The sequence below is a fragment of the Vanellus vanellus genome, assembly GCF_965231255.1.
Source record: "Vanellus vanellus genome assembly, chromosome: 11".
NCBI classification, from domain to species: domain Eukaryota; kingdom Metazoa; phylum Chordata; class Aves; order Charadriiformes; family Charadriidae; genus Vanellus; species Vanellus vanellus.
This window is the reverse complement of record NC_138916.1, coordinates 13726939-13750707: the sequence shown is the minus strand read 5'-3', so window position 1 is coordinate 13750707 and position 23769 is coordinate 13726939. Positions and strand designations below refer to the sequence as shown.

At 38.6% G+C, this 23769-nt stretch overlaps 1 protein-coding gene across 3 annotated transcripts; it reads left to right on the top strand.

Annotated features, from left to right (window-relative positions):
• The first annotated feature begins 510 nt into the window (after positions 1–510).
• On the top strand, positions 511–23047 carry USP8 (ubiquitin specific peptidase 8). Of its 3 annotated transcripts, none has more exons than XM_082488545.1 (20): positions 511–611; positions 6137–6308; positions 6984–7128; positions 7588–7673; positions 10306–10450; positions 11054–11111; positions 11846–11987; positions 12259–12421; positions 13615–13759; positions 13957–14177; positions 15301–15897; positions 17183–17272; positions 17896–17976; positions 18370–18632; positions 19228–19440; positions 19956–20166; positions 20493–20729; positions 21234–21376; positions 21734–21866; positions 22097–23047. In XM_082488545.1, exons 2-20 carry the CDS (start codon positions 6205–6207, stop codon positions 22280–22282), a joined length of 3363 nt encoding a protein of 1120 aa, XP_082344671.1. In that variant the 5' UTR covers positions 511–611; positions 6137–6204; the 3' UTR covers positions 22283–23047. The 3 variants fall into 3 exon arrangements, with proteins under 3 accessions (XP_082344671.1, XP_082344670.1, XP_082344672.1); XM_082488544.1 differs by having other exon boundaries at positions 11843–11987; XM_082488546.1 differs by lacking the exon at positions 17183–17272 and having other exon boundaries at positions 11843–11987.
• Positions 23048–23769: the final 722 nt, after the last annotated feature.

Here is a 23769-nt window from a genome sequence, read left to right as displayed (position 1 = left end):
TACCCCCCACCTCCGAGGTACGGTGTCACAAAACGTGACATACCTCAGAGCCCGCTTTTACTGCCTTGGCTCCGGTAACACCAAGCGCCCGGAACCGAGAGGAAGCGCCGGGCCCACGGGGCGCTGCCAGGGCACAGGGCAGGGCGGCCTCGGCCCCGCGGAGCCGGGCGGGACGGGGCTGAGGGCAGCCCCACGCTCACTGCGAGCGCTCAGCAGGGCTCACCCTGAGGAGCCAGGGCAGGCGGCGCTGATCGGAGGGGACCTGCCTCACCCTTCTGCTCCTCACACCGCCCCCAGAGCCACCCCCGCCGCCGGGAGAGCGCCGCGGCGGGAGCGGGGCCCGGCACAGCACGGCCGCGCCCCGCCGGGCCCGCAGGACAGCGGCTCGGCGCCAGGCTCCCCCCGCCTCCCGCCGCCGCCCGAGCCCGGCCCCGCCGCCCGGATAGGGCCGCCGAGAGTCCCCGCCCCCGCGGGGGAGCGGAGGCCCGGGAGGGAGGGACGCCGCCGAGTTCCGCCTCAGCAGCCATGGTCGCGTAGCGTCTCCTCGGCAGCCGCGATCGGACATGGGCCTGCCCCGGGCCGGCGGGCTGAGACAGCGAGTCCCCGCGGCGGTGAGTACGCAGCCGGGCCCGCCGCGCTTGGCCGGAGGCGGCGCCCGGGCCGCCGGGGGAGCGAGGCCTGCAGGGCAGGCGGGCTGGCCTCACGCCCCCCTCCGGCCGCGGCGGGAGGGGGTGGGCGCCCTTGGAGGGGAGCCCCGGGCCTGGCCCCGCCGCGCAAGTGGGGAGGCGGCCCTCGAGGGGCTGTGGAGGACGCGGGGAGCCGGGCTGTGGCTGCGCGGGGCGGTGGGGGGATGAGGCCTGGCCCGGCCCGGCGGGGAGCGGGCAGCCCTCCGCCCCGGTGCCGGCGCTGTGACCTTGGGCAGGCCGCCCCAGCCGCAGCCCGGCCGGGGGTGGGGCGGGAGCGGGGTCGGGGGGAAGCCGCCCCGGTGCCCGGGAGCGGCCGGAGGAAGATGGCAGGGGAGCAGCGCTTCCCAGGGCGCGCCGCTCCGGCCGGAGTGGGCGAGGTGGGGAGCCGCGGTGTCATGGAGACTGCCACAGCCTGCGGCGGGGTCCCGGGCCCGCTCCCGCACCCGGCAGCCCCAGCGTTTTTATCCGCCCCGTTATAAACTTGGAGGTTTCAGGGTTTCTGTCACCTTCCCGGCCTCTTATCACCGATGCTGTTTGCATACCTTTGCAGATTTTCATTTATCTAAATTAAGAAGTGAAGGTAGTTGTGTGCTTACTTAGATTGAATAACTTTCAAACTTCCTGTAAAAAGTCACCATTTTATTATTATTTTTTTTTTAAGCCACTTAACTTTGTAGTGTCTTTCCTCCCCATCAGTTAAACTGTTGGATGAGTGAACTGTCAGAAAGGATTTTCTCACTGTGTGAAGAGTAGTTCCCAAGCTTGGCAGTGCAGGTAGTTTTGGCGTGGTGGTACGTGGACAGAGATGGACCCGCAACATGTTACTGCCACGGTGACTGGTGGTACCCAGCAAAATGATGAAAGTTTGGGTATTCTGTGTGAGCATCATGGCCTTGCTATAAGAAGCCCCAACGGTCATAATCAACCTATGCACATTATGTTACAGGACCAAGGCCTGAAAGAAAGCTAGGGAGCTCACAGAGAAAAATATGCTGATTGAGTGTATAGTTCAGTCATATTAAAATACTGTATCTCTACTTGATACTGGTAACAAAACCACTTATTGTGTACAGAGTATAGACAGTAAAACTTAATTCCAAGAGAACTGAAGAACTTAATACTCATGAGAAACCTGTTTCTCATTTGCGAAACTCTTAAAGACAAAAATAAGTAGGTGAATAGTACTTTATTGCATACCTGAATTGGTGATGCACAGTACTTAGCATGTCAGTTTATTTCAGATTGTGTTAGTGTATGCTGTTTGAAATATAACTGCTTCTGTGCGTTGTTCTTGCTATGGTCATTCCACTTAAAGCTTACTCATATCCTTAGTAAAACAGGCATAATAATTAGATGTCGAAAAACCTGTTACCAACAGGTATGTTTCCCTGTCAGTGTAAAACTATCCATTCTAAGTGTTTTAAATGCCCATAAACATCCAAGCATGGCCTCCCTTATATTTTGGGGATATTGGCCTGGTTTTCAGCATTCCAAGTATGAAAAAGGAGCCTGAGATAATACTTCAGCTGGGTGCCAAACAGATTCATGGTTTTGAGTTTGATCTTGGCAAATCTGAAATAGGTGGTTTCCTCTTCCTCATAGGGTTGACTAATAGTAGATTTAGCCATCACAGCTTCTTCAATCCCTTGTATTTATGGTTTTATGACCCACTTGTCTTTTCTTGTTGGGAAAAAAGATCTCTCTCTTCTTCAGAGATGTATGGAAGATTCATATATATAATTGGAAGGGGGATGCTTCAGTGTTGCCATTGTATTGATATGGGGATTATAAGTGTGGAGGGAAATGGAATGCTTGGCAAAAGTGAGCATAATGTAGTCAATACAGCCTGGAGCAGCAAGAGTTTATCCTCATAAAATGGATGTGATTCTGAGAAGAAAGTACAGTTCACTGCAGCTCCTCTAGTGGAAACAAATATAGACCTCATACAGAACATGCAGTAGCTGGTCTATCTCCATGCATTTAACTACTCCTGAACATCTTTATTTGTGCGACTTTGCTGGAGGAACCATTGAGACCAGGTCTGTTAGGAATTGGATATCTGCAAAAATTTAGTTTTGAAATCAGCTGGCTATGTTTAGATATGAAGATGATTTGGATTCTGAAATCAGTGTCTTCCCAAAGCCTGCTCAGAGAGGGGAAAAAAAAAAAACTCATTCATTTGAGTATAATGGAAAAAAAATCAAGCTTCAAGCACATCTTAAATTTTAGCAGAAGCTTAAGGAGTTTTAAGGGTTCTTCTGAGGCAAGACTCTGAGCAGTCAACCAGCAACTAGTGGTCAGCCTGTAGGTTATAGTTAGGGAATTTTTGCTGCATAAAACTGAAAGTGCTAGTTATAGTTCCATAGTTAAAGTTCTGTACAAAAGAATGAATTAGAAACTGCAACTGAAATCTCATATTAAGTTATGATATATGCTGTATGTACTTCTGTTGAGAATTTGATTATTTTATTTTTTTTTTTTTTTTAGAAAATGTTATTCCTAATCCATCCTTACTCATTTTACTGCAAAATATTGTATGAATTATGGTGCTATGAGAGGTCAAAGAGTAATACTTCATTCATCAGATACTGTAGTTAGTAGCTCATGTTTTGAAAAGGGTATATACATTTATTCAGATCAGAAAATAAAAGTAAGTTCAGTATTGAACTTGTCTGGCAATTTAAAGACCTGCAGTTGTGACTTACTAAACATAGCAGGAAAACACGGAAAGCCAATTTTTGTACTTGGTCAAAACTCAGATTTTGCTTTTGTCTGCTGGTTCTACATTTGTATAGATGAGGTTTCAGAACTGCCTGTATCAAGGTGCATCAGCAACACTTGAGAATTTACTGGCATCTTTTTGCCTTCCATTAAATGGTTCATCTTCCACATAATCTTGTTTTTTTCCCCTCATACGCACACATACACAGTAATGTTATATTCATATCTTTTTTGGACGACATATTTAGTTACAATATTCTGTCAGAACACAACCAAATGCTGCCACTTAAGATTAAGAAAATACTGGTTACATAACAGAGCAAACATTGAAGATATATTTGGAAAGGACTTAGCTTCAAAGAAAAAGTCTATTTACAGTTCCAAGGGGGGGAAAAAAAAAAGTCAGGTAAAGACATGCTCTGAAGGTATGATTAGGCAAGCAATACTGAAGCCCTTCTTTGTAGTTCTATGAGGTTGTAAAAGGTATGTAGTTGTTTTAGGCAAAAAAGCTTTTAGATTGGAAAGGCCCTTTACTTTAGGGCAGGGGGTGTGTTTTGTTTCTACTGAATGCAATTCTTCTAATAAGTTTTCTGCCCTGTTGTCAGCACCTAAATATCTCCCTGAAATAAGAGTTGAACATAAGACACCTTATATGGGGAAGACAGCGTTTAAGACAAGTGGGGTAGGGGATATATTATTAATTTTAGGTATTACAATTAGCGTTTGAGAACTTTATTATTTACTTTCTAGAATTATCTGAAAATCAGTCTCCTAAGGAACACAAGCTTATCAACTTTGAAAAGTTGCTGTGTAATTGGACAATTAGCAAGTACAGCATCTATGTTTAAGCAGCAAGTTACCTAGCTTGCCTACCTTGGCATGCCAGACCTTAAACCAAAGAACTTAGTGTCTACATTTGATAACCAGTTCCTAGACCAAGAACAGTCAACCTAGTGATACTATATATGCAGTGATATCTCAAAGAATAATAGCTATGTGTCATGGGAACGGATCATATTCCCATCTTGGATTCTCATTCTTGGCTGCACATCCCGGCTGCTCTCCTTCCACAAGATGTGTAGCCATTGTGCCTCTTCAGCAAGCTGAATTGGCTCAGGAGAGCCTGGACAAGTACCAGACCAGGAGGGAAATCAGGACCACCTCACTTGGTGGCAGTTAGCTACAGATCAATTCAGTTCTGTGAAACCTCCTTTTGAGGTCACTGGCTGATGTTTTTTTGGTAGCACTTGTCATGGTGATCATCACCTTGAGGGAGGAAGGGAAATGCCACACCTTCATCTCATTAAAGGCCATGTGGGTTTTCACTACTAGGAAATAATTTATTTGTGGGGATCATTTGAACATCTCTTTTTTCTAATTAGTTCCCCTGAATTTCTTTGATATTGCTAGCACGTTAATGACCCACCACCTGAGAGGGAGCTCAGTTCCTTCCTTGCTACCCCCAAAGGCTAAAATAGCTTACCGTGTATTAGATTCAAAGATTTTTAGTTAGACTATCTGTATGAGACTTAATGGACTCCTCTATGCAGAATGTTAGATAAGATGAGGTAATAGTTCCTTCTGGCCAAACTCTGTTTAACTATTTCATGGCTACCTGGAAGATACTTCCAAATAAAAGCAGGAGGACAACGACACCTAGGAGTTTAAGACCTACAGTAAGTCCACGAAATTTCAAGTCAGCCTTAACAGTAGCAACCGTCCTTCTCTGAGCTTGTCTAATGTCTTGGCAAGAGACATCACATTTCCATGGGTGTAGTGTGTATTTGCAGAGGTATGTGCTAAGGTAGTGGTAAAATAATTATCCATTACTAATTTCAGAGTATGGAGAAGTCAGCTATTTTTTCATAATACTTATTGGTGTTATAGTTGAATAAGTTTGCTGGATATGATGATTTTTGAACATTCTTCAGTCATTATTTCTTTTCTTTTTATTTTACTCTGTTAGCAACATATTGCTAACATTCTTGATAAATTACCTTGTGTGGTTTTAAATAATTCTATCACTTTGGGGGGATTAATTTATACTGTTAACTGTTTACCCACTGTTTGCATCAATAATACTTAGAACTGCCTCTCTCTTTGAAGAGGGGTAGAGGGGAGCATCGGTCGGTCCCATCTGGGGTCCCTCAGGTCCCCAGTAGTGGATTTTGGCCTAAACCATGACAAACTGATACAAGAGGACCCTTATGGATAATTAACATTTAAATAGTTGCAGTTTAAGCAGCTACATTATTCTTCAACTTCTGGCTAAGAAGTTTTCTTTGACTTCTGAAAATAGTTTTTTCCTTTTATGCCTGTATTACAAGTAATTGTCCAGAATAAGTGACAGATTTCTTCCTTTTTGCTTTAAATATACTTATCTTTCTATGTAAGTAATTCTTACTTTAATAGTAGTTACATAGACTAACATCGAAGACATAGGTATATTGATAAGTACTGATGCTGTAGTACTATAATAAGATTTTGCCAGATTGTAGTGGACCAGATCACATACTAGAGTTCCAATTCATTACCTACAATTAGATTACATTTAGAATTTTTCATTATAGCTTAAACTTTAACTGCATAAGTTCCAGATTGTTTTATACTAGTGCTAATTCACGTGAAGTGAGATAGATTAGCTAATAACTCCATACAGGTAACTATAACTGTATTAAAAGTCATTGGAATCTAATTGGGCTCTCCCTACATTGTTTTTTTTCCCCCAGAAAAAACATTGATAGAGACTTCTAAGAAGCTGTACCATCCTAGAAGGGACATAAGTAACAACATTAACATGCCTGCTGTGGCATCTGTACCTAAGGAGCTATATCTCTGTACTTCATTGAAAGATCTGAACAAGAAGACAGAAATAAAACCTGAAAAGACGAGTACAAAGAGGTATATATATATATTAAAAAGTTGATTTTGGATTAATGTTAGAAGTATTAGTGCTACTCTGCTGAGCAAGTTGTAGAACAAGTATGTAGTGCATCTAAATTTCCTCAGTTATTTCTGTTAGATATAAAATCTTTGACAGTCTTAGTCTAGATCTCTCAGCTATCACATTGGATATGCTTAACTGCCTACAGAAGGTAACTTCACATACTGCCAAAACATGACTTGGACATAGCATGATGCCCATGAAAGTTTCGTACTTTGAGAAAAGGCTACATAAATGCAAATTTTTAAAAATGATAAAAAGTTAGCAAATGTGGGAACAGAACATATTTTGCCTCTTGCATTTTTAGACAATCAACGACTTAGTTTTGTCTTACTATGAATTAGTTTTTTCTCAAAAAAATATTTTAGAAGGGAAAAGTACTTTTTCCCTATTTCAGTATGCTATTTAATTATGGAAGATTTTAAATAAGGCTAGTAAACAACTAGCAAAGAGAAACATTATTTGGAGGACCATGATTATAATTCTGTTTAATGAAAGCCTTATATTAAGGTGGTAAAATCAAACACTTAGTATATGGGCAGAGGCTGTGAACACTTAAAATGGCATCTTGTAATGAAAAGGTGTTTGGGAACAAGTCAAAAATCACGTGCTTTACTCCTCTCTGATTTCAGTTATGTGCAGAGTGCCCTTAAGATTTTCAAGGCAGCCGAGGAAAGCAGATTGGACCGAGACGAAGAAAAAGCTTACATCCTATACATGAAATATGTGACTGTTTATAACTTCATTAAAAAGAGACCTGATTTTAAGCAGCAACAGGTATAAAAGCTTTCTGACCGATGTCTTAGAAGTTAATTAACACTAATGCACATTCAAAGGATTACAGTAGTATTAAGTAAACTCTCACTTATATTTTTCCCTTCCTATTTTTGAAAAGTCTATTGTTAATTGCTTTTACAGTTTACTTTTAATACACGTAAGGTATATAAATTGTCAGCTCTGTGAATATTTTTTCAGGGAAAGGTATTTCTGTCATCTTTCTCATTCAGACTTTTTTGGTGCAGTTGCCTTGCCTAGCCTTTATTTATTAGTGCTATAGAACATTTTACTTACAAACTCACATTTGAGAGGAAAATATTTTGATTCATAACAGTTCCTTTTGTTGGCATTAATATCATTATACTACCAATTCTCTGTACATTAGTGCCTCTCGATATGAATGAAATAAGTGTTATTAAGCTGTACAATTAATATGTGGGGTGATGCTTGTAATTTTAGGATTATTTTCATTCAATTCTTGGACCTACGAATTTAAAAAAAGCTATTGAAGAAGCTGAAAGACTCTCAGACAGCCTTAAACTCAGGTACGTGAATACAGTTAATAGATATGATATTATTTATTATACCTGAAGCCTGTACATGTGCAATTGCAGGTTTTCATGCTATTCAGTAGTAAGGGATTGCACTTGAGTAGACCTTAGATACCCGAAACTTGAGAGCTTAAATTATTAATCCACAGAAGTCTTTTATTAAAGATCATTTTTGTCCTCATAGTCCGATATTTTGTCATTTAATTCTTGGTAACTATGATTTGTTGATATTGTCTCCTATTTTTGTTTAATGACTAATAAAAAGAAACCACAAGACATAAACTGTATATACACTAGAGGTGATCAAGAGCCATTTCATCCTTACCCTTTTCATCATAAGGTCATCTGGAGCCAAATATACTAATGACTCTTCCTAATATTTACATATGTTAAAAAGTCCTCCTAGTGTGGATTTAGTTTCCACTAACAAAACACATTTTTGATTCTTTAGCTAGCTGCTACACCTTTTCTCTAGCTTTGCCACATGCAGGTGTGTATATGGAAGTGCATGGTTTTGCCATCATGTAACTGAGCTGATGCTGACAGTTGTAAAGGAGCTAGGCAGACACCTGTTAGGTTACATGTCTTTGTGCCATAAGCCACGAAATTGCATCGTTAAGAAGTTGTAAGGTAGAATCTATCTTTAGGTGATATTTAGTGCAGTATGTCTTGCTTCCAGCCCCATCTGCTTTTCCCATCCTTAGCAACTATCTTTTTCACCCCTTTCTCACTCTTTCAACTCTTTCCCTACAGCTAGACACATTTCCCTTCCCATGCGGCCCCCCGTCTCCCCAGTATTATTGGGAAAGCACCGTTCAAAGTATCCAAAAAGTTAGTTTAGGTGAACGAGGAAATAAGAGTGTAGTTACACATATATGAAAAGAGACTTTCCAAAGGTGTCTCATGATACTATGCATGAAACAATCTTTAGGTTTTCCTTATTTTTAGTTAAGAGTCTTACAATTCAAGAGAGCTACAAATTCACTGCAAGAGTAAACACTGACAGAGTTACAGAAAACCAAAATTATTTAGAGACTTGTTTAGTAACTTTTGGCTTTTTATGAAAGAAACGGAGTTTTGAAAGTCAACATAATTAATAACTTTCCACTACTCTGGGCAAAATGTCTATATATTTGAAGGTAATAAAAATGAAATGTGACTCCTGTGTAACTACAGGAGTGGTTTCAGGGAAGTTATTTGTATAATTCCTTCTCGAGGCAGTAGGCCAGCAAATAGTTTAAATGTTAATTGTTAACTAAAAGCGGAGCTGCTGAAACATCATTTGTGTAGGAGCAGAAATACCTACATGAATGACCTATGTGCTTCAAAGGAGTAAATGAGAAATTGATGGATAAGTATTCCATATTAACTGAATTAAATTAAAATCTGAAGTATGCTTTAATGCCGTTAACTCCAGATGAGAACAAAATGCTCTTCTAACTTGTGATGCCTTTGCCAAATCAAGAAGCTTGTTTAAAAAATAAAATTACAGGCCTGCAGCCTTCATCCTATTAGTGGCCAATTAACAGAGTAGACTTTGAGGCACAATTTGATTTAATGATCTAGTTGATTAACATAGTACTCTTGATATGAAATACAGCTGTATTGTTGTTGTCATTTTAATCCTGATTAGGAACCATCTGATTAAAATGAGCAATTACTAATACAGTTCAGTGTTCATATTTCACTGCTTGATTCAGTCATCAAAGTTGTTAGTTCAAAACATTCTTTTTTTTTTTTTAATGGATCACTAGTAACCATTAAGCTTCTCAGATATATTAAATGTAATAGAATGCTATTTAACAGTGATGTGAGGATACAAACCTGCAGTTGGTGATCTAAAAGCTGTACTTTGGAGGTCCCCAGTTTACAATATTGTGGTTGTCCTTACAGCAGAAAAAGGCTGGGAGGGTAATTTTAAAGTGTAAGGCTTTTAGAAGAGGGCAGCTGTATGCAAGACCTAGGTGCACCAAAGCTCTCGAGAATACATGATTCTTGTATTGACTTCACTGTAAGCCCAGTGTTTGAAAGAAACAGCAGGGACACAGGTGAGGCCATCAGTATTATAGTCAGCTTACATCATGAAGGTGACTGCTACCGTATAGGTAGCTCTGATCTGACTTCTCAGAAGAAGGAAATTTAGATAACTGAGCTAACTTATTCCTAACTGTTATTGTTAGCTCTGTTGCAAAACCAAATAAAATACCTGGGATGATTGTTATAAAATATTGAAGTTTACCTGTAAGTCACCAACGCTTACTCTTTCTTCTGTGAAATGAAAAAACTATTAAATTTAGTGATACCACAGCTAAGCATGACCCCAGGTTTAAAGGGGACAAAATAATTAGTTAACCTTAGGAGCAGTGGCTATAAATAGGACCCAAAACAGGATTGAAGAATAGGAAAAACAACTCAAGAGGGGGAGAAATAATATCATGCAGTCATGGAAGAAAATGGGGTTTGTTAGAAATACAAAAATCGTCAGAACTTTAACTTTTTTTTTTTAAACTTTGAATACTTTTTTTTTTTCCTCCTGAAGATTTGATGTTTCTGATGTTAATTAAACAAGGCCAGCCAATAACATGATACTGGGGGAAAAAAAAAGGCCTTTTTTTCTCCCCAATAGATATGAGGAAGCTGAAGTTCGGAAAAAACTTGAAGAGAGAGACAGACAAGAGCTGCAGAAAAAGCAAGAACCAAAAGATGATGGAAAGACTTCAGCCAAAAACTCCTCAGAAAGTGCTGTGGATTCCAAAGGAAAAAGCCAAAGGGTAACTGAAGATGTTTACAAACTCTCTAATTCAGTTTTAATCTAGCATTTCATCTCTACTAGTAGCTATTTCCAGTTCAGAATCATGTTGCTTTTTTTAAAATAGCTTACACTCCCCGCAACGCTTCTTTGACATTTCTTTGTAAGATGTTGAGTCCTACCAACCTCCAAGTCTTGCATAAGATAGACTAGGGGTTTTTGTAAATTGAAATTCTATAGCTAGTGTAAGAAACCCACTGTAATGGTAACAAGGTGATGCTATGCATAACGCGTCCTCTTTAGGAGACGGCTCACTTTTCACTTCACTGCGGAAAGAAACTAATTTCTCTGCAAATACTCCACAGATTTCATCTAGCAGATGATGCCGTCCTAAGTTATATTGCATTTTTAACTGTTTTCAGTCTAGGTAGGGCAGCATTTTTAGTACTTTGGCCAACACATCTTCAGAAGCAGCTTCCTTTTTCTACATTTCTTCCTGTGGCTTACAGACTGACCAATTTCCTTCAAGCTCTATGAGAGTCAGTGTTTGTTGGCCACTTTGGTTCTGAGTATTAGATATTAAACTAACATTGTTTTGCTTGTTTTTTATTTCCTTACAACACAGATTAATGGTGAGAGGAAGCATTCACTGGAAAGAAAGGATCAGTCTGACAGTTTGAGTGGTAAGAGATGCAATGTTCACACAGATGTGAAAAAGATCTCCATATGACTATGCACCTATCACCTAAGCAGTTGCAATTCTTTTAACGAGTTATTTCACAGTCAGAGTATTTTGGTGAAATTCTAGTATCCTGCATTTCAGTAATAGTGACTTAGTAATTAACTGAGCTCTGTATTGCAGCCTTCATCACTTCTCTTGTACTTAAAAAGCTGTACTTAGTTTTTCAACAGCTGAATAACTGAATTAACCCTTGAAGTGGTCAAAAGAAAAACTTCTCAAATTATAAGAAAAAAAATCTAGGCAAGGCTGAAATGTGTCAGCTTTCTCAGTTAAATACAAAATTTTTCCTCTCCCCTCCCAACCTTCTGGTTTTTGTTCCTATAATAAATACATGAAAACGGTCTCTAGAGTTCTTAAGTGAAGAGGAACATCTGCAGCATGTAGATTACAAATGCTTGCCTGTATAGCTTGATTTAAATGAGACCACAAAAAGCTAGTTTATCACTGAAGTGTTCAATATTGTCTAATTCAGCAGATGAGGTGCTAATCACTACAGCAACGGGAGCAAAAGGTCCAGTATGTTTATTCTGTAGTGTCTCACCTCCATGCCTTTATGGGACTCTCCTGTTCTGTTCCATCTGTTTGTAGTCTTGATTGCACCAGTCAGATGTGATAATAGCTATCTCCATTTATAATGTAGCTTTTTACATCTAATAACTTCTGTATTTCAAGGAGCAGTCACAGCTGAGAAACTGTTTGCAATGATGTCGGACAAAAATATTGAATTGATTATAATGGATGCTCGAAGATCGAAGGATTATCAGGAATCTTGTATTCCAAGATCTATCAGTGTCCCAGAAGAAGCTATCAGTCCTGGGTATGAAATAATGAAGTAATGTTAAATGATAGTGAAATACTTAATTTTATGCTTTTATAAATTGACTGATTATGTGCTTTTAAAGCTTCTACACTTAGTTTTGGAGTCCCTGATACATAAAGTGTATCTGGGCAGCTCTGTTCTCATATGTACTTAGTTTAAGCCAGAGCATACTTATTTTATGTAATCCATGTATGTTTATGTGCTTGGATGTTGTTGGACAAAATGTTACTTATGTGTTTGTCTTTAAATGTATGTTAATACTTTTCAGAGTTACTGCTAATTGGATTGAAGCTAGGCTCCCGGAGGATTCTAGAGATCCGTGGAAGAGGAGAGGACACTTTGATTACGTTATACTGCTAGACTGGTTTAGTTCTGCCGAAGACTTAAAGCTAGGAACAACTCTTCAGAGCCTGAAGGATGCACTTTTTAAGGTTAGCAAGTTTCACATTTTATATTAATTCATTTCAATAAATAAGAAGGTCTTAAAGCATCTATAATTACAAAGTTTATGGAAGACTTAATGACGCTTTAGGCAAACATCTTGGTAGTTTTCAAAGACTGCTTATTTTGATAGCAGAAGCGTAGTCTGAAGTTTCACATTGCCACGCTTATGCTCTAGTAGAGGACAATATAATGTATTAAATAGGTGAACAGCAGAATGATTCAACTCCCTTCCTCAACAACTAGTTCATAGTTCTTGGCTGATGGAGTTACTTAGGAAAGGACTTAGTACTGTTTGCCAGAAACATTGTCACCCTCTTTCCTGTATTAGCAGCTATAATTCCTTACTAATGGGAACCAGCAGCCCTGCATAGGCAGGCCGAAGGCGGCTAGCTTCTTTGCAGTCCTATCAGTCAGGCACTTCCTAGAATGAAAGGGTTTTGGTGAAGGAGACAATATTTTCAGCATGGTTAGTTTTTCTGCATTATTGAATATAACTTTTAGAGAAACAGCAATTTAAATTTGAGCTTCATCAGCACAGGGAGCTTATAGACTCGAAAATGTTGAGCATCTGCTTAATATTGAGTCAGAACTCTGGCTATGGCTGTGTTGTTCCTACTCTTTATATAGGTGGCTCTTGTGAAAGACTACATATCTTTCTGTTACCTAAGCATTCGCGACTGGGGTTCAGAGATAGTTCAGGCAGTTCTCCCTGTTTATTGCTTTACAGAATATTCTCTGAGCCTCTGTGCCTTGTTCACGTTCTAATACTGAGATCCTCAGGAAGAGGGCAGTCTGAAGCCTGAACTCTCAAAGGTTTTTCAGAAAGTTAATGTTATCCTTTCTAAAGCCAATGCCCCTAATCACTCAGCAAACTTACCAGATAAACAGAAACAAATATTATAATAAAAATACTTTTCTGCATGGAGGACCATTACCTGAAGTATCAGACCCTGTTGTAGGTGGATCCAGGAACCTAACTGTGTTGGGTATTCTCCAAACACAAAGATGTTTCCTGTTCACCAAAGGCTTTTTGCAGCCTGTTTAGTTCTTATTTAAAAATCTCAAAAATAACCTGTCTCAATGTAATGACTAGACACAGAAATTTCAACAACACTGTTAAGATGTAAAAGTTTCTTTTCTATTTTTAAATAATTTAATTTCAAACTTTTTTTTCTTATAGTGGGAAAGCAAAACTATACTGCAGAATGAACCTTTAGTTCTAGAAGGAGGTTATGAAAATTGGCTCCTTTGTTTTCCCCAGTACACAACAAATGCTAAAGTAACTCCACCCCAGCATAGCAGGAGTGAAGCAGTGACTGTTTCTTGTAAGTATAAAGGATGAACGCCCCTCCCTCCCAAGTGTTTAGAATTACTGGATATATCTTTAATTCATTCAAATACGTTTGGGATAGCCTTGCTGTGGCTAAATATAAATTTTGGGGTGGAATGCGGGGGTTATTTTGCTTTTGTGTTTTTGTTTTAAGAGCTCTCTCATGCTTCCCTCCTCTCCTCTCTCCTAAAGTGGATTTTACGTATCCATCTCTGGAAGAGCCAGTTCCTGTTCCACCTGTTGTTGCTATAAAGCCACCTCCAACAGAAGTGATTGAAAATGAAGAAACCAGAGATAATTTGGAAGAGAGACTAAAATCACTTAACAGACCAAATGCACAGGATGCTGCTGTTCCAAAATCTGACAGTTCAATTGTAGTTAATCCAGTATCAATTACAAGAAGTATCCCTGAGGTAAGCTGTGTTTCTTTTTTTTTTCCAGAGTTTGTATACAGTTAATCTATTAGAGACCCACCACATGCAGAAGCCTAAATCCATAAGGAAACATACTCAGTATTTGTTTAAGCCTTGGATGCAGCTATATTGGTAAAGAGACTATTGGTGGTCTGTGAAGCCATGGTAACTAATCTACAGGACTTTATGAAACTGAATATACTTAACATAATTGCAAAGCTTTTAATGAATATTTTTATACGAGCACCTGAGAAATTGAAGGTCAGTGATCGTTCATTAATTCAGAAAGTCTGTAAGCCAGCTTTTCTACTCAAAACATACATATGATGAAATACAGGGAGTACAGTTAGGCCATGGCTTACCTTGGCTATTCCAGAAGTATCCTTTCCAGCAACTGGATTTTCCTTCAAATAAAACATTTAGGTGGCTTGTCACTCTTGTCCTAGTCATGAAAGTACAGGGATTCATTTCTTTATTTCATGGGGTTAAAACTAAAAACACCTTTGTTGTGCCATCACACTAAAATAATATTTTCCTTGGGAGACGAGGCTAAAGTCAAACTCCTCACTTTCACCCTTTTAGATAGCGCCTTTAATACAGATTTCAGCTAAGGGACCCTAAACCTTATTTCTGTTCTTTCCTGAACTAGACTAGCTTTTATTTCTTCAGAGCTTCTACTTCAGCATCAAAACCAACTTGCTCTCCTAGGTCTGATCATAAGTCATTCTTAAATATGTCTTCCCATCAAGCAGTTCTGCCTTAATCACATGCTCTGTCACATGATTGAGAGAGCCAAGCCCAGATTAGGCTGCCTGATTGCTCTAAAATGTTCACCTTGGGAAGCTTGAAAATAAGGAGTTGTAGTAATCAGTGCTTAATGGTGTCCTTATGATTCTGTAGGGCTTATTGATTCTTATCTCACACCTGTAAGTTAAGTGAATACCTCATTTTACTAACAAGCAATTTGAATTACCAGATTTAATGAAATTGAAAGTTCACTATCTCTCTGGCAGAAGTCAACTTTATATCATCTTTATTCCTTTATAAATCTCACTTAGAAGCAGCTTAGCTAACAGAGCAGTAATAGCTGTAGTGAACTCTTGTCCTACGCTTTGTGTTACAGGTTGATCGTACTAAAAAGCCTTCACTAAAAATTCCTGATGATGACAGACCAAAACCTGAAAGTACAGTGAGTGACAGCCAGCCTGTTGAGAATGGACGAATAGTTCCAGACCGGTCCACAAAGCCAGTATGTGATGCAAAGACCATTCTGACAGAAGAAGAAAAGAGTCGTGTACATGCAGAAACTGCTGCCCTACTAGAGAAAAACAGACGGGAAAAAGAACTTCGGGAGAGGCAACAAGAAGAACAGAAAGAGAGACTGAAGCGAGAAAAAGAAGAACAAGAACAAAAAGCAAAAGAAGAACAGAAAGAAAAGGAACACAAAGAAAAGCTACAGCAATCCAAAGAGGACAGAGAACAGAAGGAGAAGGATGAGCAAGTAAAAAGAGATCAGGAGCAAAAGGAACAAGAAAGAGCACGCAAAGAAGCGATAGAAGCAAAAAAGCAAAATAAAAATGAACTAGAAAGCATTGGTGCAAAAAGGATTGAGACTGACAGAATATCTATGGAAGAAAGAGAAAAGGGAACTCGAACACCAGAAACACAGAGACGCGCACTGGGTGACACACCTCAGACCTTTGTGACTGTTCCAGGCAAGGTTAGTGAAAGACAAAATCATCACCAAATATGGAGTAATTATTCAGGATGATTCGTGAGTGCATACTCTAGTATCAATCTAGAAATTTTAAACACATCATTGGATTTTTATTTAGGCCATTTTTACATAAATGTAACAAGAAAGTTAAAACCAAGACACAAATAGTTACTATTTATTTATTTTTTGCAAGACAGCCTCAATTCTTGCTTGTAGGTGGGCAGCATGGCATCACTACAGGATAATAAAACTTCCCACTGATGTGGAGCTAGAAGGGATGGGTCATAGACTGCAATCCTCTGTTTCAAAAATAGAGGCATGGTGGCATTTTATCTCTTATACCAGCCCAGTGCTGTATATTATACTGTTGTAACACATGATAGGGACAGAATTATCATAATAAACCCTTTAGTGCCCCCAGCTGCATAGATGCTGATATAACAGGATATTGTTGACTGGCATAGGAGGCAAAGCAAAACCCTAATCTAGTATTTTTGCTGAGAACAGTCCAGTTCCAACTCTTGGGGGGTGCCACAGTTCCTTCTTTCCTCAGATTCTTGAAAACAAATTGCAAAATTTCTGAGTGTAAAAATCATCTGATCATGAAACAGGTGCCAATTGTGAAGCTGCGTTCATAACAGAACAGATGTCTTTAAAACTGTTTCTCAGGAACATGCATTAGGATATTTTTCTCTCCCTTTGCAACTGCAGTTGTTATGTGACCAAACTTTGATGCTTGTGTAATGCAGATGCACAAGGTAGTCAAAATAAATCTTCCTGGGCAATCTTAGCACAGTCATGCTTGAGCTTTTGTTTGACTGACAGAGCAACTTCACATAATCCCAAAATGACTGCCCATTATAAACTAAATTCATAATGTTGGCTTCACAGTTTGCCTTTTTCATGAGAGGCTTTATCACAGTGAGCCATAAAGGGGGGAAAAAGTCTTTCACTTAAAAACAAATAGTAAACCCCACAGCTTTTATAGAGGGTAAAGTAGTGTAGGTGGAACTTCTGTGCTTCATTTCTGAGCTCTTGAAACTACGTAACAGACTGTCTTATGTGATGCAGCATTCAGCTACAAAGGCTGTTCCAGCAAAGTGCCTGTAGTGTAGACTAGGAAGAATAAACACAATGTGTAGATACCTGCTCTAACCACTTCTTTGTGGCACGCGCATTTAACAACCAAAAAAGAAAATATAGCTCTTTTTCCCTATTTTGCTTTATCAGCATTCTTTACTGACACTCCCAATGAAAATTGAAAGCCTTCTCTCCAAATCTTTTACAGCAAACTGGGGTTAAAGGACTACCAGACAGTGGAGCTCAAAAGCCAGGACCCCTTAGAGAGGATTCTGAACAAGATACTGAAAGACTTAAAGTAAATACAATGTGTTGTATGTAGACAAAACCAATCAAGCGCACATGCTTTATGGTTATTATATTATGTTACATTCCACCTCATTTCAATTTTTAAAGTCATCATCTTAAGAAAAGACTATGCCATGTTTACAGCTGTTCGTTTGCTTTTCTCCATTTGTCGTATTCATCTGAAAAAAAATATTTTAAGGTTTCACTAGAAATCTTCGTATGTTTGTAATGGCATTAACAAGCATTCCACACTTGTTCGTCATCTCACACATACACCTTCGCATACCGCTTTGAAAGGGAGAAAATATCATCTGTATGTGTTTAACAGAAGCACATATTCCTAATAAAGTAGCTTCTTTAGAGAAAACATTGAGTATTCAGACTTTTGTGAGCCTGAATTGTCTTTTTTTTTTTTTCCTGGAGCATGTCAACAAATGAGTTTTGTTTAGATTGAGTGATACACTGTAGTAGTACTGTATTACTGTTACAATAAATTGTATTTCCAGCTATAATTAAGGATTTCTTATTGAACTGGTTGACATTAAATCACATAACTATATAGGGAAAGTCACAGGCAGCTTGCTGCTCTGCATAAGTACCTATACGTACCTTATATTTCTGTTTATTTATTAGTCTCAGCGAGAGCCATTAATGAGAGCGCGAAGTGAAGAAATGGGAAGGATAATACCAGGACTGCCTGCAGGCTGGGCAAAGGTAACTTGCTATTCTGATGTTATAATCAGATTGCCTTGTGCAGTTTTGTAATACATTTCAGTTGTGTCTTATTTCTAAGTTAGCTCATTTAATTATTTTTTTTGTTATTCCCTCTTCAACTTCCACAGTTATTTTAACATTATTTGTCATGAAACTACAAGAGCTCATCTGCTGTTTTGGGTACTAAGCAGTTGCTGTTTAATGTACATTTTGTTTATAAAGTGGTGCCTTCCAGTAAATTTAATCCCTTAAGTATTGAGACCAGTCATGACTGTTAATGTCTGGATGTTTGAAAAACTCATGCACTGTTCTCGCAGTAGTTTAAAAATAGGTAAGTTAGTTAATGATGGATTTCTACTTGTTTTTGAAACAATTTGTTTTTCTTCCCCCAAGTTTCTGGATCCAATCACTGGAACCTTTCGTTACTATCACTCGCCAACAAATACTGTTCATATGTATCCACCAGAAATGGCTCCTTCATCCACACCTCCATCAACCCCTCCAACTCACAAACCCAAGCCACAGGTGACTGTTGAACGAGAAAGAGAACACTCCAAACTGAAGCGCTCCTACTCTTCCCCAGATATAACCCAAGCCATTCAGGAGGAAGAGAAGAAAAGAATTCCTGTAACCCCAGCAGTCAATCGTGACAATAAGTATGTACGATAAGTTACACCACAGCTCATGCGATATGATAGCGTATAGGCCTTCCTTTGTGGTTAATCAACTGAAATTCATTAATATTTTCTAAGTAGGTTTGAAAGGATGCAAGACTGATAGACTTACATTTCATTGCTAGAAGTTCGATGTATAGGGCAGTTACCTTTTGAGAATTAAGGTAATGGTTATGAATTTCAGAGGTCACAGTGTAATTGGAAAATAGTTGCTTTTTAAGTTGTGGCATTTGTGTTAATGTAATAAATGCCGGTCTTCTGACAGCTTGGGAAAAGCAGTTTTCAGTTTTTAAACTGGGTTAAATCAACAGCTAATTCTTCATCTGTGAATTTAAAAAAAACAAAAACAAACAAACCACAAACAAACCAACAACTGATGGAGCCTAGAACTCAGTCTCATTATAGGCCAGTGTAGATGGATTTCTCTCTATTGCATTGACTGGTCTTACACGATGGCATTTGGTGACATCTTGTGCCAGGATATCTCATTCCCTGTGAGGGAGGGTGGTTCTGTTAGCTTATGTGCACAGCCTTGTCAAGTCTGAGACTCCTAAAAAAAATAATTTCATCCTTACAGACCGGTCTGTCACACTAAGGCAGAAATTTCAAGACTCTCTGCATCACAAATTCGGAATCTTAATCCTGTGTTTGGGGGATCGGGACCAGCTCTTACAGGACTTCGTAATCTAGGGAACACTTGCTATATGAATTCCATATTACAGTGTCTGTGCAACGCACCTCACCTGGCCGATTATTTCAACAGAAACTTGTATCAAGATGATATTAACAGGTAACAATCTCTTATTCTTATCCTTTAATTTACAATTGAAGGAAAAAAAAATCACTTTTACAATTGTTAATTCAAAGAAGTCACTTAGAAAAACAACCCCCCCACACCCCCTTAACCCAACTAAAAAGAGACAAATGCTAATTTTTAAGTGTCTTGACATTTTCAAAATTCACGTGTGTGACAAGATAGATTTTACTGGAAACACTTAATTAAACTGTGCTTACGACATTACGAAATGTAAGCGTACTAGTGTCTCCTAAACCAAACAGGATATTTAAATAGCAGTTTACAAATCAGCTGGAAACAGCTGTACTTTCCATCAGTCCAGCCTTGAATATGGCACCAAATTACAGTGCCAAAGTAGACAAAAATTTTAACTCAGTCTAACAGCCAGTTTTTCTTGGTCTAAACAAATTACTTTGAAATTGGGATAACATCTTCAATTAATAACAATAATATTTAAAAAAAAGTTATTTGAATGACTCACTCTTTTTTTTGTCTGTTTAATTGTCAAGGTCAAATTTCCTGGGGCATAAAGGTGAAGTGGCTGAAGAGTTTGGTGTAATAATGAAAGCTTTATGGACAGGACAGTATAAATATATCAGTCCAAAAGACTTTAAAATTACAATTGGGAAGATTAATGACCAATTTGCAGGATACAGCCAACAGGACTCTCAAGAATTGCTTCTCTTTCTAATGGATGGCTTGCATGAAGACCTAAATAAAGTAAGCAATACACTTGTAACAAATTATACATCTGTCAAATGATCAAGAGAAATAAATTTTAAAAAGACCTTCATATTTCATAAGAGGATTACGTTACTGTAACCTTGTATAGAAGGAATTCAAGAATTGAAGTAGAATTTAGTTTGAAACATAAGAGGTACTGAAGGGAGTAATGGAAGAAGCCTAACTAGATAAGAAATGGATGGCTAGACTGACATGTTTAAATATTCTTGCAAATATTCAATAGTATGCTTGCCCATAGATGAGACTTTCTATTTTTATCTATGTTTATACATGGCTATGATATTTAAACTTCTGCTATCCAGGCTGACAACAGGAAAAGATACAAGGAAGAAAACAATGATCATCTTGATGACTTCAGAGCAGCAGAACTAGCCTGGCACAAACACAAACAGCTCAATGAATCCATTATTGTGGCACTTTTTCAAGGCCAGTTCAAGTCTACAGTGCAGTGTCTTACATGTCACAAGAAGTCCCGGACCTTTGAGGCTTTCATGTATTTGTCGTTACCGCTTGCGTCCACTAGTAGATGTACGCTGCAGGTACGCTGGCACTAGAGGAAAATAGTTCTTGAAGTAAAAACATTTCTCTGTGACTTCATTACGATGTTGCTTCTGCTCAGCCTTTTGTTGAAGGGGTTGGTCAATATTCCACCTTAATTTACAGTAACCTGAAAGATTAACAGATCTGAGCCGTCATTATTTTTAATTCTTCTCAAGTGAAAAAAAAAAAAAATAGGTCATTAAAAGTTTTGAAATAAAAGCAGGATGGAAATATTTAAGCCACAGTAGCAGAAAAAAACATGTATAGTATTTGGTTTTGTAAGTCATAGTATAAATACTTCGTGTTTTTAAACAAAATATTGTAGATATATTTTGAAGGACTTGCAGCTAATTAGTATACACAGTAAAATTTACTTCCACAGATGAATGAAATGTAGCACACAGATAATTGATGCAGGTTAACAACCAAATAGGAAACAAACATTTTTGCTTCACTTTCTTAAACACCTGCCCTTCACAATCTGTGTTTGTATTTTGTTTTAGGAATGCCTTAGGTTGTTTTCCAAAGAGGAAAAGCTCACTGATAACAATAGATTTTACTGTAGCCATTGCAAAACTCGGAGGGATTCTTTGAAAAAGATAGAAATTTGGAAATTACCACCTGTTCTTCTTGTGCACTTGAAACGGTAAGGGAAATGGTGATGGGGGAAAATTAATTAGGACGAAGTGATGAGGCTTCGATGGAGATTGACCCAGTGTAATAGCTAACCATTTTTAGTTAGAGGAAGCTCCGGATGTATTTCCAGTTGTAACGCTGCAAGAATTTTATTTTCATCTGATGCCCGTTTTACTGGACGAAGCACTTTTACAAGTAATCTCTTTTCATTTGTGCTAGTAAACATATGTGCAGGCATTAACACAATCTGGGGCAAAATGCTTCAGTTGAGATCACGTCCTGGTTGACGGGGAAACAAACATGCTTAACATCCTTAAATTGCTTGTCAAGAACCTGTAACTGATAATGATGTTTTTTAATTCTCTAGATTTTCCTATGATGGAAGATGGAAGCAAAAGCTTCAAACTTCTGTAGATTTCCCATTGGAAACTCTTGACCTTTCACAGTATGTTATTGGTCCAAAGAATAACTTGAAGAGATACAATCTGTTTTCAGTATCAGTAAGTAACCACGTCACATTTCAAAGTTCAGCTGGTCTTTGTGCCAAGACTTGGGTTAGCGTGTGTGACTCATCTGGGTTTCCAGGCTGCCTACCTGGGCTGCAGATGAAGTTGCATTCTAAAAAGAATGATTGGTATTCTGTAAAAATCTCACATTCTAATTTATTTCCGTAACCAGGGAAGAGATGGCAGCTTTGAAGGCCATTAATTCTTTCCTTTTCCTCTTGCAGAATCACTATGGTGGGTTGGATGGAGGGCACTATACAGCCTACTGCAAAAATGCTTCAAAACAACGCTGGTTTAAGTTTGATGACCATGAAGTATCTGAGATCTCAGCATCATCTGTGAAATCCTCAGCTGCATATATTCTCTTTTACACTTCTTATGAACAGCGAGCAGTGGATATGGCCACATAAAGTAGCGTGGGTTAAGAAAACTGGTTTTCTTTTTATAAGAGCGAAGTAGGTATGGAATTGCATATAAATATGCAAAACTATGACAAACACAGTCACTTACAGATATGGGGATGGTTGCAGCAGCTTTTCAGCAAGCAAGCTCGCTCTGGTCAGTATTAGTGCTTAAAAATCAGAAGACTGATTAATAACGCTTGTGGTAATACTGCCATCTGTGAAACCATTTAAAAAGCATACTTGCGTTACCATTTATTTAAAAACAACTATATTTTTAGTCTGTTACAAAATTAAATTCTAGCTTAGTCATCTGAAATCTATTAACAAGTAGTTGAAAATGTCTTAAAATCCCAAGGCATATCTCGATTTTTATTTTTTTCTTTCACTGTTATGGCCTTTTCACATTTCTAACCTTAAGCTTGATTCTACTGTGAATACTCTAGAATGATGTAAACAGTTAGGAATGTAAGTGTACATATTGATTGCATACTTGCACATCAGAACTATGTATATAATAAAATGTTGTCCTTTTTGTGAGAATCTCTAAAACTCAGAGGATTGCGTTTATTTGCCAGCTCTAAGTAATTGCAACACTACTTAATAAAAAAGCAGAGCTGTATTTTTTTCTGTTAGCTTTTGTCAATATTTGTGCACTTCAGAGTTATTCTAAACAAACGAGATTTTTCCTTTCTAATTTTTTAATATAAATTTTCATGTACACATGCATTAAAAACCTTAATGAAGAAATGATTTAAAAAATATATCCTGTTAAATGTATGTTTGGGTGTGGTGTTTTCCTTCTCAGCTAATTGTGTAGTGGTCAGAATTCTAGTTAATGACAGCGTGAATCGTATCCACACAGTTTAAAAGTTTTTCAGGTAAAAAAAATACTAGTTTGTGTATAACTGATTAGTTTAGAAAGTATTTTAGTTGCACTTTGTGCATTTCCCTGCTCTGGATTTGGGTTAGCTTTCCCTCTCTGATTAGGTTGGCATTCAAAAATCTTAAATGCTACATTCTGGACTTTTCTCTGTCTACATGCGTGTGTCTTGCTGATGGAACTAAGACCAGGATTGATTGTTTTCCAGGTGCTTACAAGCTGCAAACAAATGTGCTATGCTAGAGGGACAAAAATGACAGTACTGGAATAATGCCTTTTTCTTTCTTTTATATTAACGGTCACTTATTCCCAGCTCTCTTCTGAAACACATACCTTCGCTCGTCTGGTTGCGTGCTTTCGCCTTAGTATCCTACTGTCAGTTTCTGCATGGCAGCTTAAAACAACAATATACTTAACCAACAGAGAAACAGTAATCCTCAGGTAAGTGCATCATATGCTCAGCATTTGTGTTCTTTAGAGGGATGTATGGGGTTTGTCACGGGAAAACAAGCACTAGACCTCGTACAAATGGAGTGGATGCACGTTCCTGAACAGGCTTGGAAGCTGTACGTCTTCTTTCCAGGAATTACTTCCTGAAAGACCGTGACGGATC

Bases quoted from the DNA above. Each gene is read 5' to 3' on its own strand.
- USP8 (XM_082488544.1), top strand. From the start codon at position 6,205: ATGCCTGCTGTGGCATCTGTACCTAAGGAGCTATATCTCTGTACTTCA. The intron at 13,760-13,956 runs GTAAGTATAAAG...TCTCTCCTAAAG, and splicing joins TGAAGCAGTGACTGTTTCTT to TGGATTTTACGTATCCATCT. The intron at 14,178-15,300 runs GTAAGCTGTGTT...TTTGTGTTACAG, and splicing joins TTACAAGAAGTATCCCTGAG to GTTGATCGTACTAAAAAGCC.